This window comes from Apteryx mantelli, chromosome 25 (assembly GCF_036417845.1).
Source record: "Apteryx mantelli isolate bAptMan1 chromosome 25, bAptMan1.hap1, whole genome shotgun sequence".
Classification (NCBI taxonomy): Eukaryota; Metazoa; Chordata; class Aves; order Apterygiformes; family Apterygidae; genus Apteryx; species Apteryx mantelli.
In genome coordinates this window covers 3,108,837-3,124,635 of record NC_090002.1, presented here as the reverse complement: position 1 = coordinate 3,124,635, position 15,799 = coordinate 3,108,837, and the positions used below count along the sequence as shown (strand labels likewise).

Below are 15,799 nucleotides of genomic sequence, written 5' to 3'. Positions count from 1 at the left end.
ACATGATTGGAATAACTGGGATGTGGTGGGTTCACTCACACAACAGGAGGGCTGCAATAGCAGTAGGGTACAAACTCTTCAGTAGAGACTGTCAGGGAAGCTGAGGAGGGCGGATGCCCTTAGTGTGACAGGGCAGCTCAGATGTATGGAGCTCTTCCACGGGACAGATAAGGGGCTGGATGAGAGCTTGTGGGTGCACATCAGAGTAAGGGTGACATTGTGATGGAGTTACAGACCACCCAGGCAGGGTGAGGAGGTGGACACAGTCTCCTTTAAGCAACCTGAGGAAGTCTTTGTGTCACAGGCCCTGGTTCTTATGGGGGGAATTTGATCTCCCTGACATTCAGTGGAAGGGCAAACAAGAGGGTGCAAGCAGTCCAGGAGGTCTCTGGAGGGTGTCAGGGACAACTTTTTAGCACACCCACCAACAAGGGCCAGCAAGGGTGTTGCTTACCTAGATCCGGTACTCACAAACAAGGAAGAACTGATCAGGGATGTGATCATCAGTGGAAACCTTGGCTACAATGACTATGAAATAGTGGAGTGCCAGATCTTGAGGAAGGATAGAAGCAGAGTACAGACACTGGACTTCAGAGGAGCAGCCGTCGGCCTCTGCAGGAGACTGGTAGGGGATCCCATGGCAGGCAGCTCTGAAGGGCAATGGAGCTCAGGAAAGCTGGAAGATCTTTAAGGAAAGCACCTGCCAAACACAAGGATGGTTCATAACAATACTCAGTAAAACTAGCAGACATCTCAGGGGACCAGCTTGGCTAAACCAGGAACTTCCGCTTGAGCTCCAGTGTAATAAGGCAGCATACGGAAGGGGGAAGAAGGGAGAGGCTGCAAAGGAGAAATTTAGAAATGTTGTCTGGCAACGCAGGCATGGTGTTAGGGAAGACAAAGCTCCCCTAGGACAGGCACTTTCAGGGGATGTCAAGGGCATGAAGATGAGCTGCTACTGCTTCAGTAAGAATAAAAAGGAAAAAGTGGGCTCACTGCTGAACGGGGCAGGGAATCTAGTAACAGCAGATGCAGACAGGCCTGAGGAACTCAACCCCTTGTTAGCTTCAGTCTTCACACACAAGGTCTCCCAGGCTGTTTTGCCTTGAGTCAGGACTCCTGAGGAGAAAAGCAACCAACAGGGGATGAGGATTAGTGAGGGTTTACTTGTGAGAACTCAAACTATACAAGTCAAAGGGGTTGGATGGGCTGCATATGAGGGTGCTGTGTGAGCTGACTGCTATCATAGCAAGGCCATTCTCTATCATCTTTCAAAGGTTGTGGAGATGGGAAGAGGTCCCAATGACTGCAGAAAGGCAAATGTTACATCTGTCGTCAAAAAAGGCCAACAGGTCAACCTGGGGAGCTGCAGGCAGTTCAACCTTACCTTGGTGAGGAGTGTGTCATGGAGCAAATCCTCTTGGATCACATTTCTGGGCATATGAAGGAGAAGGTGGTGATAGGGAACAGTCAGTGTGGATTTACCCAGTGTAAATTGTGCCTCGCCGGCCTGATGGCCTTCTATGATTAAATAACGTATTTGTGCATGGCAAAGAGTAAATGTCTTTTCCCTAGACTTTAGCCAGGTGTTTGACACTGTCTCCCACAATATTCCCGTATGCAAGTTAGAATGCTGCATTTTAGAAGGGTAGACAACAGATGGGTAGAAAACTGTTTGGATGATCAGGCTCAGAGGGCAGTGGTGAACGTGTAGTAGTACTCATCCTGGTGGTCAGAGAGAAGTGGAGCACCACTGATGTCTCCAGTAGCTTGTTCCTGTTTATCTTCTTTATTAGTGACATGGAGGAGGCAACACTCATCATGCTTGAAGATGACCCCAAACTGGAGGTGCGGGGGAGCAGTCTTGTGCTTGAGGGCTGTGCTTCAGAGGGACCTAGACAGGCAGGAGGAAGGGGCTGTCAGGAACCTCACGAAATGCAACAAGAACAAATGTCAAGTCTTGCACCTGGGATAAATCAGCAGCCCACAGTGCTACAGGCTGGGGGCTGAGTGCCTGGGGAGTGGCTCTGCAGAAAAGAACCTGAAGGTACTGGTGGACAGGAGGCAAAATATGAGCCAGGAGCATTCCCTGGCAGCAAAGGAGGCCAAAAGCATCCGTGTCTGTATGAGCAGGAACACAGCCAGGAGGTTGAGGGAAATGATGGTTCTCTTCTAGTCAGTATTCACTAGACCATGTACAGAGTCCCAAGGAAAAGAAAGAGGTTGATAATTGGGAGCGAGTTTGGTGGAAGGCCCTCAAGATATTGAGGGAGCTGGAGCACTTGCTCTGTGAAGAAATGGGGCTTGTTCAGCCTGGAGAAGAGATGGATTTGGAGGGATCTCATAGCAGCCTTCTGATGGCTACAAGGAGGTCATCAAGAAGATTGAGCCAGGCTCTTCACCATGGTGCATGGGGGAGGACAAGAGGCAATGGGCATAAGCTGAAAGAAGGGACATTCATGCAGGAGATGAGGAAAAACTTTTCCACTAAGAGGATGGTCAAGCACTGGAGCTGGTTGCCCGGAGAGGCTGTGCAGTCTCCTCACTTGGAGGTTTCCAGGAGCAGACTGGATCAAGCCCTGAGCAACCTGGTTCAATGCCAGAGCTGACCTTGATGTGAGCAAGGAGATTGGGCTGGAGACCTCCTGAGGTCCCTTCCACCCTGAAGGAGTTTGTGATTCTTCCCCTTCGGGATCTTCACCCTTTGCTGTTGCAGACAGCATACAGGTAGAAGTGGGTGACAGTGGAAGTAGGCCAGCTTTCTTGTCCTCCTGCAGTCAGGGTTGTTCAGATGCAGGCCTTCTTGGCAGGAATCCCCAAAACAGCCCCAGTGAATCCTTTGCTTCACTTTTAATTTCCCTTTTTTTTTTCCTTCCCCCCCCTTCTAAGTTTATGTCTTTTACCATCTTGATCCCCTCCCATGCCCCATCCTTGCTTACCCTTTCCCTATTGGCGCTGTTTTGTTTTGTTTTTGACACAGAAGAGCTTCAGTCCAGAGGGACCTTGAGAAACTTGGGTGATTTGGACAACAGACACCTCATGAAGACTTACAAGAGACGTGTCAAGTCCTGCAACTAGGGGGGTATAACCACATCCATGAGGAGAGGTTGAGGGCCCTGAGCTTCTTTATGCTGCCAAAGTGGAGGTGCAAGGCAGTAGTAGTAGCCTGTTACTGCTTGAAGGGTGGTTTCAGAGATGATGGAGCTTTTCTTGGTAATGGGAAAGAACATGAGAATGGTAGACAGCCGCAAAGAGCAACTTGTGGTGTTTAGATTTAACATTAGGAAAAGGCAACGTCACTTGAAGGGTAGTGCTGTGGTGCTACAGGTCACCCAGAGGGAGTCTGTGATCAGTCCATGGCTTTGTGTTTCAAGGAAAAGCAAGCAAGGACAGAGAGACATCACTGAAGGGAGGGAGATCCATGGGTGAGAGCAAGGTGGGGAAGCAGGTTGGGTGTCTGCAGTCTGCAGGGAAACAGGTGCAGGCATGGGACAGAGTAGGATGGCCTCTGGTGGAGATGGCCAAGGGCACTGCCAAGGCTGAAAGCCTCTAACAGAACTGAGGACTTTGTCCTCTTGTCTATGGCCGTTGTCTCTGCCATGGAGGCCTACCAAAAATGCCATCTCCTTAAAGCATAGCCTCACCGCCTTCTCCCCTCCAGGCAGCCCAGGAGATGCCGTATCATTGTCCTGCACTTGGCATTGCACACCTCCACCCTCACACTGCCCCCACAAAGAGCCCCAAGCAAAGCATGAGGGACAGGATCACCCTGCTCAGGGGCTGGCTGTCAGTGCCTGGTAGATCTGCTTGATAAAACACATCAAGGTTTACTTGGCATTAAAGCCACCAGCACATTTCTTTTGCCTACCTGTAATCAATGTCTCCAACTTTCTGCTCTAATCAGCCCCTGGGGAGTCTTTGTTGGTAATGGCCCTCAGTGGGACCCATTAATGCTCCAAGAAACCTTAGGATTTACTTCTGACTTTAACTTCTTGAGCGGTTTGTTCAATCTCCTCTCAGTATCTGAGGTTCATAGACTCAGCACCAAATACACCCGAGGGGTCATTAAAATGCCAAAAGCCCTGAGGAGCCATGTCACTCTCCATAACTTTCTTCAGTTCTTCAATCCTTGTGTGGCTAATTGGAGAGTTTTCAGGAGTGTATTTACAAGAGGAAGATTTCAAGGAACACCTGAAAAAGAAAGGATTTCTGCTTTTTGAGCTTTATTTTTCAGCGTTCAGAATAATTGATATCCACACTCTCCAATTCATACTGATCCAGAGTGTCTCTACCATAATGAAGTGTGGACATGTAGAAAAAGCAGCATTTTTGAAAGGAGACATGTATGAACAACCTTCCTCCTCACCTCCCCAACCCTGTCATTTCCCTCATCAGCCACTGGGGACTTACATCACTGCTGTTAAAATCTAACCTTTTTCCCACTCAAGTCTGTAACTGAATGTTACAGCTCCTGTGCACCAATTCCCACCTGCTTTCCTTAGAGAACTAGTTGCAGACGCAGGAGGATTTTTCTTAACTGCAAACAAACAAAAATACAATATGATACAGTTTAAAGAAAGTAGAATACACTCTTCAAGTATGTGTTAAGTCCAAGCTGCCTCCAGTGAGGTCCACTTTCTACAAGGAATAGCATTCCTTGAAATGTTTTGGACAGATGGATAGAGAAGGATAGATAGAAACACAACTAAGGAGTAGGGTAAAGAGACAATACGACTCCTGAAAGTTGAGGCAAGCTTCAGGCTCCCTGAAGCTCGGAGCAGCTACTAGAGAGCTGTGAAGTATCCAAATGGCTAAAGAGCAAGGGGAGAAGAAAGCCTGGAAAGCAATGGATAGTGCATATGCCCAGATAGTCTGATGCAGAGATGCCTTTAGAAATGATCAGTTGAATCAGGACATGTGGAAACATGTGAAAGGTTACTGAGACCATATCCACAGTGGTAACGCAAGTAGAGGGGCCTATCAATATTTCTTCTCCTGAGATTCATTCCCTTTCTGAAAATTTCCATTCTTTCATCATGGGAAAACATTGACATTTGTATTAAAATTATTCAATCATTTTAGCTGACAAAAGTGTGTTCATATTTTTTAAATGTTGAAAACAGTTCTTCACCTTTCCAGACCAAGCTCAGGTGTCTAAGCAGAAGCATCCAGTGGCACTTGGAGAGGCCCATGTGTATCTGAGGTTCCTGCCTGGGCCTGACAGCTCTCATAGGGGACCTGCAGGAGACTGGAGCCCCTCATGGCTGCAGATGGAGGTTGGGCAGAGAGGACCAGGGCACCTACAGTGGCACCAGACATCCATGACCCTATGACTGCATCCCACCCCAGTTCTGAAAATTGCTTTCCTTAAAAAAAAAGAAAAAAAAAAGACCAGTATATTAAAAAAAAAGCAGTACAAAGAAGGATGATAAGAACACAAAGAATTTTAAAAGCTGAAAAGTGTAACAAAACATGTCTTTGCTTTAGATCATTTTCTTAATTTCTCTCTTCTTTCATATTTTAAAGACATTTTCTAGACATTACTTTTAGAATCAGGCCTTCACCATTAAAAAAGATATTTTTGTGTCTCGCACAGAGTGGCTCAAAACCACTCCCTGACCAGGGCTGTCCATGCCACTCCTCACTCCCTGTACAGAGTGAGTTGCACCCACCAGAGACAGGAGTGACCAGAAAACCAACATCCTAGCCCTGTGCCTGTTGGTTGCCTATCAGGTACTCAGGCAGACATGACCTCCCAACCACTTACCCCAGACAGGAGTCAAGTGCTGCTCTATCAGCTTCACTAATAGAAGTGACCTCACAGTTACTTTCCCACCCACACGCCTGCTCCATCACCTGCAGAAGTGGCCTCACTTTCACCTTTATAGTCATGGACCTCCTTCTATCTGAGGAGCTTCTGCGAAACAATTAATCTCATAAAAATGTCCCCACCCATCAGCCTCCTGCTGGCCTTTCAGCTGACCAGATACAACTGACCTCATAATCACCTACCAAGCCAATGAGCCTGTTGCTCATCTTTCACCTTCTCTTAGGGAAATGACATCAGCATGGTCTTGGCTTACATCCAGTCGCATACTCAGGCAGAAATGACCTCACAATCATCATCTGAGCCATGTGTCTGCTTCTGGATTATCAGAGGCTGAGACAGAAGTGATCTCACAATCACCATCCAAGCCATGCAACTGTTTCTGGCCTATCAGCTATTTAGTTCTAAATGACCTCACAATCAACATCCTAGCCCTGCGCCTTTTGGTCATCTGTCAGGTCCTCAGGCAAAAGTGACCTCACAAACAATTGCCCCAAGCATTAGTCAAGTGCTGGCCTATCAGCTGCTCAGATAGAGGTGACCTTACAATCATCTCCCAAGTCCACACGGCTGCTGATGGCCTTTCAGCTTCTCTGATGGAGAAGGTTTGTGTTCTTGCTTGGGAGGTCACTTCTGTCTCAGCCTCTGAGAGGCTAGCAGCAGGCTCATGGCTGGGGCATGTGCATGCAAGGTCACGCCTGCCTTAGCAGCTGATAGACCAGCAGCAGGCCCATGGCTTGGGTGCTGGTGGTGCTACTTGTCTCTGAGCAGCTGAACCTGGGGGTTTAGTTAGGTCATCCTGGCAGGAGATCCTGGCAAGAGTTTCACAAACTGCAGGCCTCAGCCAACCTAGTGACACATTGCAAAATGTGCTCAGCTGAGATGGACAGCTGACCTGCCAGGTTAGAAACAACTCCCTTAGAGAAGAGAGGAGCATGTGCAAAGGTGAGGACCATAACTCTGGGCAGCCTTGCAGAGTTATTTGCACAAAACAGCTTCAACTTTGCAAGCTGATCCTCAACTATGACCCCACAAATATTTCTTGCCGACTTACAGGAAAGTGCTTGAACATCAGGCGAGTATTTTCAGGGTCCAAAAGCAATGTTGTGATTTGCTTCATTTTCAGCATAACAATAAGCTCTGAGGCCTTGAAACCTCACTCATTGTAGTATGCGCATCTGGGAGAAGTGGTTGTAAGAGGCCAATCATTTTCTGAAGAAATATTTTGTCTTGGGAAGTTTTCCCTTATTTGCCCATTTTGAAAGGTAATGACTGTGGCATTGCCGCTCGCAAGAGTACCTCTGAGCGCTCCATTATGACAAGACCATTTCCTTGTTAACTATGTTAGAGAAAAAAGTCTCACCACGTCAAAACTGTTCTCTGCGGTCTCCTCCTGGATGTCAGTCCCTGGGTGTCTTGTTTTGGTGCCTGGGGCAGTGCGCAGTGTGCAGGTTGCAGCAGAGATGCCCAAGGAGTGAGCCCTTTGGCAGGGAGAGATCAGGACCCTGCCTGACCCCCCCCCCCCAACCCTGTACACTGATGGCAGTTGGGACACCAGCAGAACTGTGGTGAACGCATCGAACCCAACATCCACAAGATAAAGAGCCTACTTCAAGTACTACATGATGCAAAGTCCGAAGAATCAATGTGGGACAACCCCTGGCAGTGACTGTCATCATGGCTGTCAAATTTAGGACTATGGGGAAAATGCATTATGCTCCTGGTCTTCTGGGCTGATCAGTTTTGTGTGTGTACAGGTTGTAATTTACTATATATATATATATATATATATATATGTATATTCGCTATGATTTAGTTAGGCTAATACCAGAAAGGCATGCCTGAACCTTGTCCACACACTGGTGGCACCAATACCACATCTCTGTCAGTCAAGGGGTGGAGTGTAGTGAGAACACCTGTGGAAAATCTGGCAAGGAGTCAGTGACTGGCAGAGTATGTGGTAGCAGCCCCAGCGTGTGAAACTACACACTGACCAAATTCCCATCGGAACCAGGCACGCATATTCTGTTTTGTCAACAATGTCTAGCTGCTTCCCATACAGCAGTTTCTCAAGGTTAGCACAGCTGAGATAAGGAAATAGTTCTAGTAGATTTAAGGGGCCCTTACGAACAATGAGTCGAGTCCCACCCGTGTGTCCAATCCGTGCATCCAGCCTTTGCATCCAACCCGTACCTCCAGCAGCCTCCCATTGGCGATCCCTCCTTGCGGTTCCTGGGGCTCCCTGTGCAGTCTGTAGTGTAAGTAAGTCCTTTATTAAATCTATGCTGTTTAACCTCTTATGAACCTTGAGTGTCTCTCCGCCGGTATCTGACCCTCTCTTGCCCACCTTGAGGTCACAGCATCTGCTGACATTTTTGTAGCATATCTGAGATGTCAGCAAATGTCAGGCAGATATGAGAGAGGACTTGCAGGAGACCTATGCCATTCTGGAGCAGCAGCTGTTGGCCAGGCAGGATCCATAAAACACGTCAGATGGTGCTAAATATCAGTTGGTAGGCAACTGAAACTGGTGTTCACATTGCAGACTTGTGGAGAGGTGCACCTAAATCTATGCTAGTCTCAACCCCACCTAAGGTGTCTGCGCTCCCACCGCAGTGATCAGTGGAGAACTAGTCAGTGCGGTCAGTGGAGACTGGGGTGCAAGTCCCACATCGAAAGTAGACATTTGTTCAGAGGAATGTAGAAACCACTTACAGCTAAATGAGACCTTCCTTTATCATGAATGAATCTAAATGCCTACCAGCAATGGAGTTGTCACATATGGTCATCTAGAGATGCTCATTCAAGGCTCCTTTTCAATGTTTCTGACTGTGTAAAGCTTTATCTCCATCTGCCTGCTATGGGGAATTTTCAACAGAAATGGCCTGATGAGAATTCATGGTTTGGCTCATTTAAACCGGGGAGAATTGTAATGATGGAGGATTCAGTTCTTCTTTTTATCTCCAAACGTGTGCTCAGCCTGCCTCCGCACAGCTGGATCTACCTGGCAGGTCGCAAGGAAATGGTTTCCTCCCTTTGCTAAATGAGTAGAAGGGATTCGGGATGGTTCTGAAAGCTCAGTGTTCTCCTTGTTTCTCTTGGCAAACAGAAACGGGGAATTTTGGAAAGTTCCGTTAAAAAAAAAAAAGAAAACTCTTTAAAAATATCATTGTAGTGAAATTTTTTTTTTTGAAAAAAAAACATACCAAACCAAACAGTGAAAAAAAAACCTTTCAATCTCCAAGTTAACAGATAAACATATAAAAATGAAATGAGGAAAACCTAATTTTTACTAGTTCCAACTATTTTCCCACAGGGGAAAATCAACTCTTCATTGCTGGAAGAAAGAAAGTGGGAACAAGAATTCATGTTTATTTTTCGTACCAAGTGAAAAGAATTCTCAGGATGAACTGGTGTTAAGTGACACTGGTTGTTACACACAGGTAGATTGGGTTGGGTTTATGTAACAACTTAGTGACTTCATTAGGTTTCAACTCATCAAATTCTACTCATCAAAAAGATAAATGTCTTAAGCTGAGTTGGTCACCCTAGAAACACCTTTTTCTTCTCGCTGACAGTATAGGAGCCCTGGATAACCTGTTCAGCTGCAGTGATTTCTACTTTAAGTGAAGTGAATTTTTTCAAATCTGGTGAAAGGGGATTTCAAGTGAAGTGAAAACATTCACTAGATGACATCAGGGTATCAGGTATGTGAACAGCTGTTGACAAACCATCTGGATCCATTAATTTCAAAAGTAAATCATCCTGTTTCCAGCAGGGATGCAATGGAGATAAATGTCTTTGCTCGTCATAGAGTTATGGTTTTCTTCATAATTCAGCAGTCTCCAGAATGCTTTCACTCTGCTTCATGATAACAGCTTTCCAGCTAAGATGATTATCAGTTAAGTAGCTTTCTATGTGCATACATTCATGAATGCAAGCATATGCACTCCTAGACCACTAGCCCAAACTGTGCAATTACACCTATTGCATAAGTTGGAACAAAGAAGTCAAATATATCATGACTGGAATCAGCCTGAAAAACATTTTCCTCAGTCCTCAAACTTGTTCATACGTATGTATGAAACTTTTGTCATGTTTTCTAAATAGCAATGAATAGTGGGATATTCCAAGAGAGAGAGAGATGGCGTGAAGACAAGAATGCATTCAATTTTTTCTTACTTCTTCTTTTGACTAGAAGGACCACAGTTAGAGCCTAAAAAGTTCCGTTCTTTCTCTCTGCTTATGGTGAGTAATTTTAAAGTGTCGTTACCTTAACCCTGATCATCCCAAAGACATACACAGTAGCCTATGAAGCACACTCTGAGCCTATGAGGTGGAAGATAGGACAGCAGGCCAGAGGTTTTTCTCTACAAGGTAGATAAGACTGCTATGCAATGGTGCTAGCTTGATCCAGAGAATAGCTGGACATTTTGGATAGGATTCAGCCTAATGTAGGTGCCTTGTACCATCTCTATACTGCAGGGTATTGCACCCAAAAGAGCATGGGACTCTGTGGAACCTGCACGCAATCTGCCAGCCTCATGAAGACATCTTGAACAAGCCAGGGAATCTCAAACAGCATAAAGCATTTCCGTGTGCAATGCACACAGAATATAAATAAATATAATAATATAAAATATATTGCTGCTTCTCTCTTACGAGTGAAGTGCATCACTCCTCACTCATCCGCAACATCAGTGCTGTCCCTAATTAATAACAACCCTCAGCTAAATGTTATTACCTGGTTGCAGCATCATATGGAATGATTATCTCCTCTCTGTATAACCCCGCTCAACACTGGTCGGGCAGTTTGAGCAAATTTTGAAGGGCAGGATTTACATTATCTGCCTTTGGGCATTTACCATATGGGTGTCAACCTGGGAGGTAGGCACCTAAGCTCTGATGACAGTCCTGGATGGACTTAGGTGGGTTTCTGTTTTCTAAACACAGGTGTCTATTGTTGTTGGAGATTCCCTAAATATTCCCCTGGTCTTCAGCTAGGTACTCCAGAACAGCGTGGGTCTCCCAAGGCTCAGCATCATCTCTGTCAGCTCCATATGATATCTCAGGTATCACAAGGCACCTCCAACGGCAACAGACATCTGTGGGCAAATGAATCACGCCCTTTAATGATAAGTGGACACCTACATTTTAGGTTTGTTACTTTTGAACTAAGCCTCTGTTCACAGGCTTTCTGGAGGCTTTTCAAGTGTCACAGAATCATAAAATAGTTGAGGTTGGAAAGGACCTCTGGAGATCATTTGGTCCAATCCCCCCCTACTCAAAGCAATGTCAGCTAGAGCAGGTTGCTCAGAACATTGTCCAGTTGGATTTTGAATATCTCCAAAGATGGAGATTTCACAGCCTCTCTGGGAATCCTGTTCCAATGTTCAACCACCCACATAGTAAAGAAGTGCTTTCTTGTGTTCAAGTGGAACTTCCTGTGCTTCAGTTTGTGCTCATTGCCTCTTGTCCTGTCACTGGGCACCACTGAGAAGAGTCTGGCTCTGTCTTCTTTTCACCTTCTTTATTCTTTACAGATACTTATAAACATGGATATGATTGCCTCTGAGCCTTCTCTTCTCCAGGCTAAAGAGTCCCAGCTCTCCCAGCCTCTCCTTGTATGTCAGATGCTCCAGAACCTTAACCATCTTTGTGGCCATTCTCGGGACTTGCTCCAATATGCCCATGTCTCTCTTGCAGTGGGGAGCCCAGAACTGGACACAGTACTCCAGATGTGGTCTCATCAGTGCTGAGTAGAGGGGAAGGATCACCTCCCTAGACTTGCTGGTGATGCTCTTCCTAAAGCAGCCCAGGATACTGTTGGTGTTCTGTTAGTGCACCTAACAGAAGCAGTCAACAGACACAGCAGTTTGCGCAGCAGTTCATGCAGCAGGGCACAGAGAAGGGGACCATCACCTTTGCCCAGAACAGGATATACATCCTCCGCTATGATAGTGATGTGCCACAGGGCACAGTGCCCCGTAGCCTTTGGAGCAACTGACACTGTAACGTCAGAGGCTTTGATGTAGATGGAGCTCCACAAGGAGGATGCAGCTCAGCAGGTCTTGGGCTGCAGGGAGTGCCTGGGGCCTCTTGCTGAGGCTTGGGCAGTGAGAGATGGTTTTCTAGCCTGCAGGAGATGTGTGCTCATTGAGGAGCTGTGTTGCCAAGCTAAGGAACTGTGGGAGGAGGTCAGCAGACTGGGCAGTATCAGAGATGATGAGTTTATGGATATTGTCAGCTCTGTTTCATTACAAGAAAACAATGTGTTCTGAGCACATACCTGTGAGTCTTCCAGCGGAATCAAGTTCAAATGCTCTGTGAATTCAGGCCAAGTCCATGAACTCCTACACACTTGCTGACTAAGTCTGTTAATGCCTCCTTGACCTTCTGGTTCCTAAGGCTGAAAATGAAAGGATTCGGCATAGGAGTGAATGCAGTGGTGAGCAGAGATGCTACTTTGTTTAAGTTCATGGAGCTGGTTTGAGAGGGATGGACATAAATAAAGACTGAGGTGCCATAGCTGATGGTGAGCACAGTAAAATGAGAAGCAGAGGTGGAAAAAGCCTTCTGCTTGCCTGTGACAGAAGGGGTGCAGATAACAGCACAGATGATATAGAAGTGGGAGAAGACAGTCAGCAGCAGGGAACCTAGCAGAATGGACAGTGAAATGATGAAATCAATAAACTCCACCAGCGGGATGTCAGCACAAGCCAGGTGCATCAGAGGGGCACTATCACAGAAGAAATGGTTGATGGTGTTGGGACCACAGAATGGCAGCTGAAGCTTCATCAATGTGGGGACCAAAATGGAGAAAAATCCACACAGCCAGGATGCCACTGCCAGCCACATACAGACCTTCTTTCTCATGATGTTGCTATAGTGCAGTGGGGAGCATATGGCTACATAACGGTTGTAGGACATGACAGCGAGCAGGACATACTCTGTGGTGCCCAGAAGGAAATAAAAGTAGCTCTGAGCCAGGCAACTGTAAAACGAAATTGTTTTCCTCTCTGAGAGGAATTTTTCCATCATTTTGGGCACCACAGTCACGGTGAGGAGAATTTCAATGATGGAAAGGTTGCAGAGGAAAAAGTACACGGGTGATTGTAAATGGTAATCAGAGCAGGTTAACATGATGATAACAGAATTTCCAAACGTTGTCACCAGAAAGACAATGAAGAACATGAACAAGGTGACTTGTACTCCAAAAGGGTTCAGGAAGCCAATGAGGATGAATTCTGTCACACAAGTCCTGTTTCCAAAGTATGTATCTGTCATGCTCCTAATTTTCAAGGAAGGAGAAGAAAATAAGAGAGCTGGTGCATTTTTAGGAGGTGCTGAAAAGTCAACTCCGAATTGCAGTGGGTAACATTGTTCTGAAGTAAATAAATTGTGATAATAAGAGGGCAGAACAATAAGATGTAAGTGGAGAAGACTGAAGAGGATGCTGAAGATAGGAACACAGGGAGACAAAAAAGAAGAGCCTGGGAATCACTTGCCTTAACTTAGATGCCCCAAGTTAGATGCCACCCTAGACTTTACCCTCAGTGGAGGGAAACTGGAACTTCCTGACAACAATTCAGGTTATTTTAAAATAGGTGACTAAGATCAGTCAGATGAACCCTTCTAACTTTTAAACAGGCAAAGCTGGGTGAACAGAATGCCACCCTAACCTATATCCCAGGGTCTAGTCAGGATCAGAACCTCATACGGTTAACTCAGATCTAGCATGAATGAGGGGTAGCTAATAAATTTAAAAAGCATTGCCAAAACACAAATAGATTTGCATCCATTTTTGATCCAAAAATAAGGGACAAATCCAGGCTTATGGAGAAGCAAGTTACGTTCAGGAACATCTGCTTCCCAGAGAGAAGTACCAGAAAACAGCAGTGTCCCTTCATGGTGACTGTCAGAAATACTTTTCAGTTACTGGATTTTTCCAGACACTGTCTCCAACATCTCTGTGCTGGCTTCATTTTACTTTCACAAATGAGAATGGTGTCCTAGTGAGAGAGCCCACCTCCACATCTTAGGAACGCCTGATAAAAGAATTCATCGGTGGAAGTCATTGCTTGTGGGTCACTGTAATCCCTTTAACTTGCACTGAGTATCTTTCCTTTTCTCTGTACCACTACCATGTGGACATTTGAGGGACATCTTCAAAGACAGGGACACCAGGAAACCTCTGAAAGCAAGCCATCTAATCTCTTCATCACTCTGCTGATGGCAATTTCAGTCTTTACCTATTTCCCCATTCACAGACATCACAAATATGTGGCAAAAAGTGCAAATGACACTGATGAACCAGCTCAAAAAGGTAGCAAATTCAAGCAGTTCAATAACCACAGAGTCAAGCAAGAGGTTTGCCTGTCAGTCTCCTTGTTCAATGCAGAACAAGGAAGTTTAGCTGTGCATGGGACAGCCAGGCATTTCTATGGCTTGCTGAATGTATTTGCAGGCAAAATGATGAGCATGTTGTATATGGTCCTGAGAGGATAACCACTGGCATTTCTCTTGGGGAAGGAGAGTAAAGTTTGCAAAGTTTTGTAAGCAGAAATATTCAAGTCACCACAAATTCAACAGTATTGGGTGTGCTCTAGTAGTTAGGCAACTGGAAGTAAAATGCAACATGTTTTGGTGCACTGGAAGAATTAGTAGCAGAATCCACCTGAATTCATTATAGACTGGTGACAACCAGTTGTGGAGAAGACGGTAGAGAAGTAAAACAGACAAGGATAAATTTGCTGATGGATAAATTATCACATGTTAGAAGATGCTTCTGCCCAACAGCAAAAGGCTGAGAAGGAGGAAAATAGCTGACATTAGAACAAAGGAAATTGGAACAGGAGTATGACATGATTTTGTAGTGTCAGGGGTTCCTTGCCTTTTAGGGTCAAAACCTCCCCAGCTTCTCCATGTTTTCTAAAGACCTCACAAATTCAGGAACTATTTAGTGATAACTCAGGCATTCATACTTGCACTTGAATCACAATTCTATCCTTACTGTTGGACTCTAGACAGGAACAAGCCAGAGGCCTTTGAGGCAGGAGAACTTGGGAAACACGAGGAACTGGTTCACTCACGACCTCTACAGGCAGTGGGGAAACCAGTTGCTCAGCCCACTCAGCTCTACAGGCTAAATTTCCAAACTGCAGTGATTAAAACAGGTAGTGTAGATAATGCTGCCTAGATCACCTGTGACAGCATGAAGAAATACTTTGTGATTCATCTCATCTGTAGGGTAGGTTCACAGGCAGTGCTTTAAGATCATCTGCTGTGGGACTTGTGTCACCTAACTTCAGAAGAACAGTTTGACTGTCTGTATCCAGTGCCCACTTGCACTGGAGATGATTTGGAGCATCCCACTAGGCTTCCAGGTAGTGTGTCACACTGGCACAGGATTCCCATAGCTTCTGTGTCATTTCTGACAGCTTTAGAGATGTCTCCAATGCCCTGAGGCATTGTCTAGAGGTGTCTAGAACAGACTCAGACATCTATGCCTAGGCACCTGGCTGTCACCCAGAGATTCCCTCAATAATTAGTGGTCACAAGACCCTTCCAAAGGAAAAGTATTCCATCCTCATGTCTGTGTCCAGAACTGATGGATGGGCCACTTCTGAATTATGACAGTATCTTCTGCTAGCATGAGAGAGATACCAAAAGATTTGTTTAGATGATATCACATCTGCTCTCTCAAAGCGTTTAGCCCCTTGGCTTCTCCTGGGGTCTGGGGCCTCCATGGTCTCCACTAAACACATAATGGTTCAGTCCCAGGTTTTCTCTTGGAGTGAACCAGTTTGTTCCATCCAAGAAAAAAACCTTGGGACAGTTGTGGGTAAAGTGTATTGCGTTTATGAAGTGGGTGCCTTCACACCACTAAATACAACACTGCTGCACGCTGCAGAGAGCAATCTCTATCCTCTAAGTCAAGTAGTGCAGACCAAGGGGTCCAGTGCTGAGGCC

At 45.8% G+C, this 15,799-nt stretch overlaps 1 protein-coding gene across 1 annotated transcript; it reads right to left on the bottom strand.

Annotated features, from left to right (window-relative positions):
- Nucleotides 1–12,142: 12,142 nt before the first annotated feature.
- On the bottom strand, nt 12,143–13,114 carry LOC136994174 (olfactory receptor 6M1-like). Its single transcript, XM_067310424.1, has one exon. It carries the CDS (start codon nt 13,112–13,114, stop codon nt 12,143–12,145), a length of 972 nt encoding a protein of 323 aa, XP_067166525.1.
- Between the last annotated feature and the right edge of the window lie 2,685 nt (nt 13,115–15,799).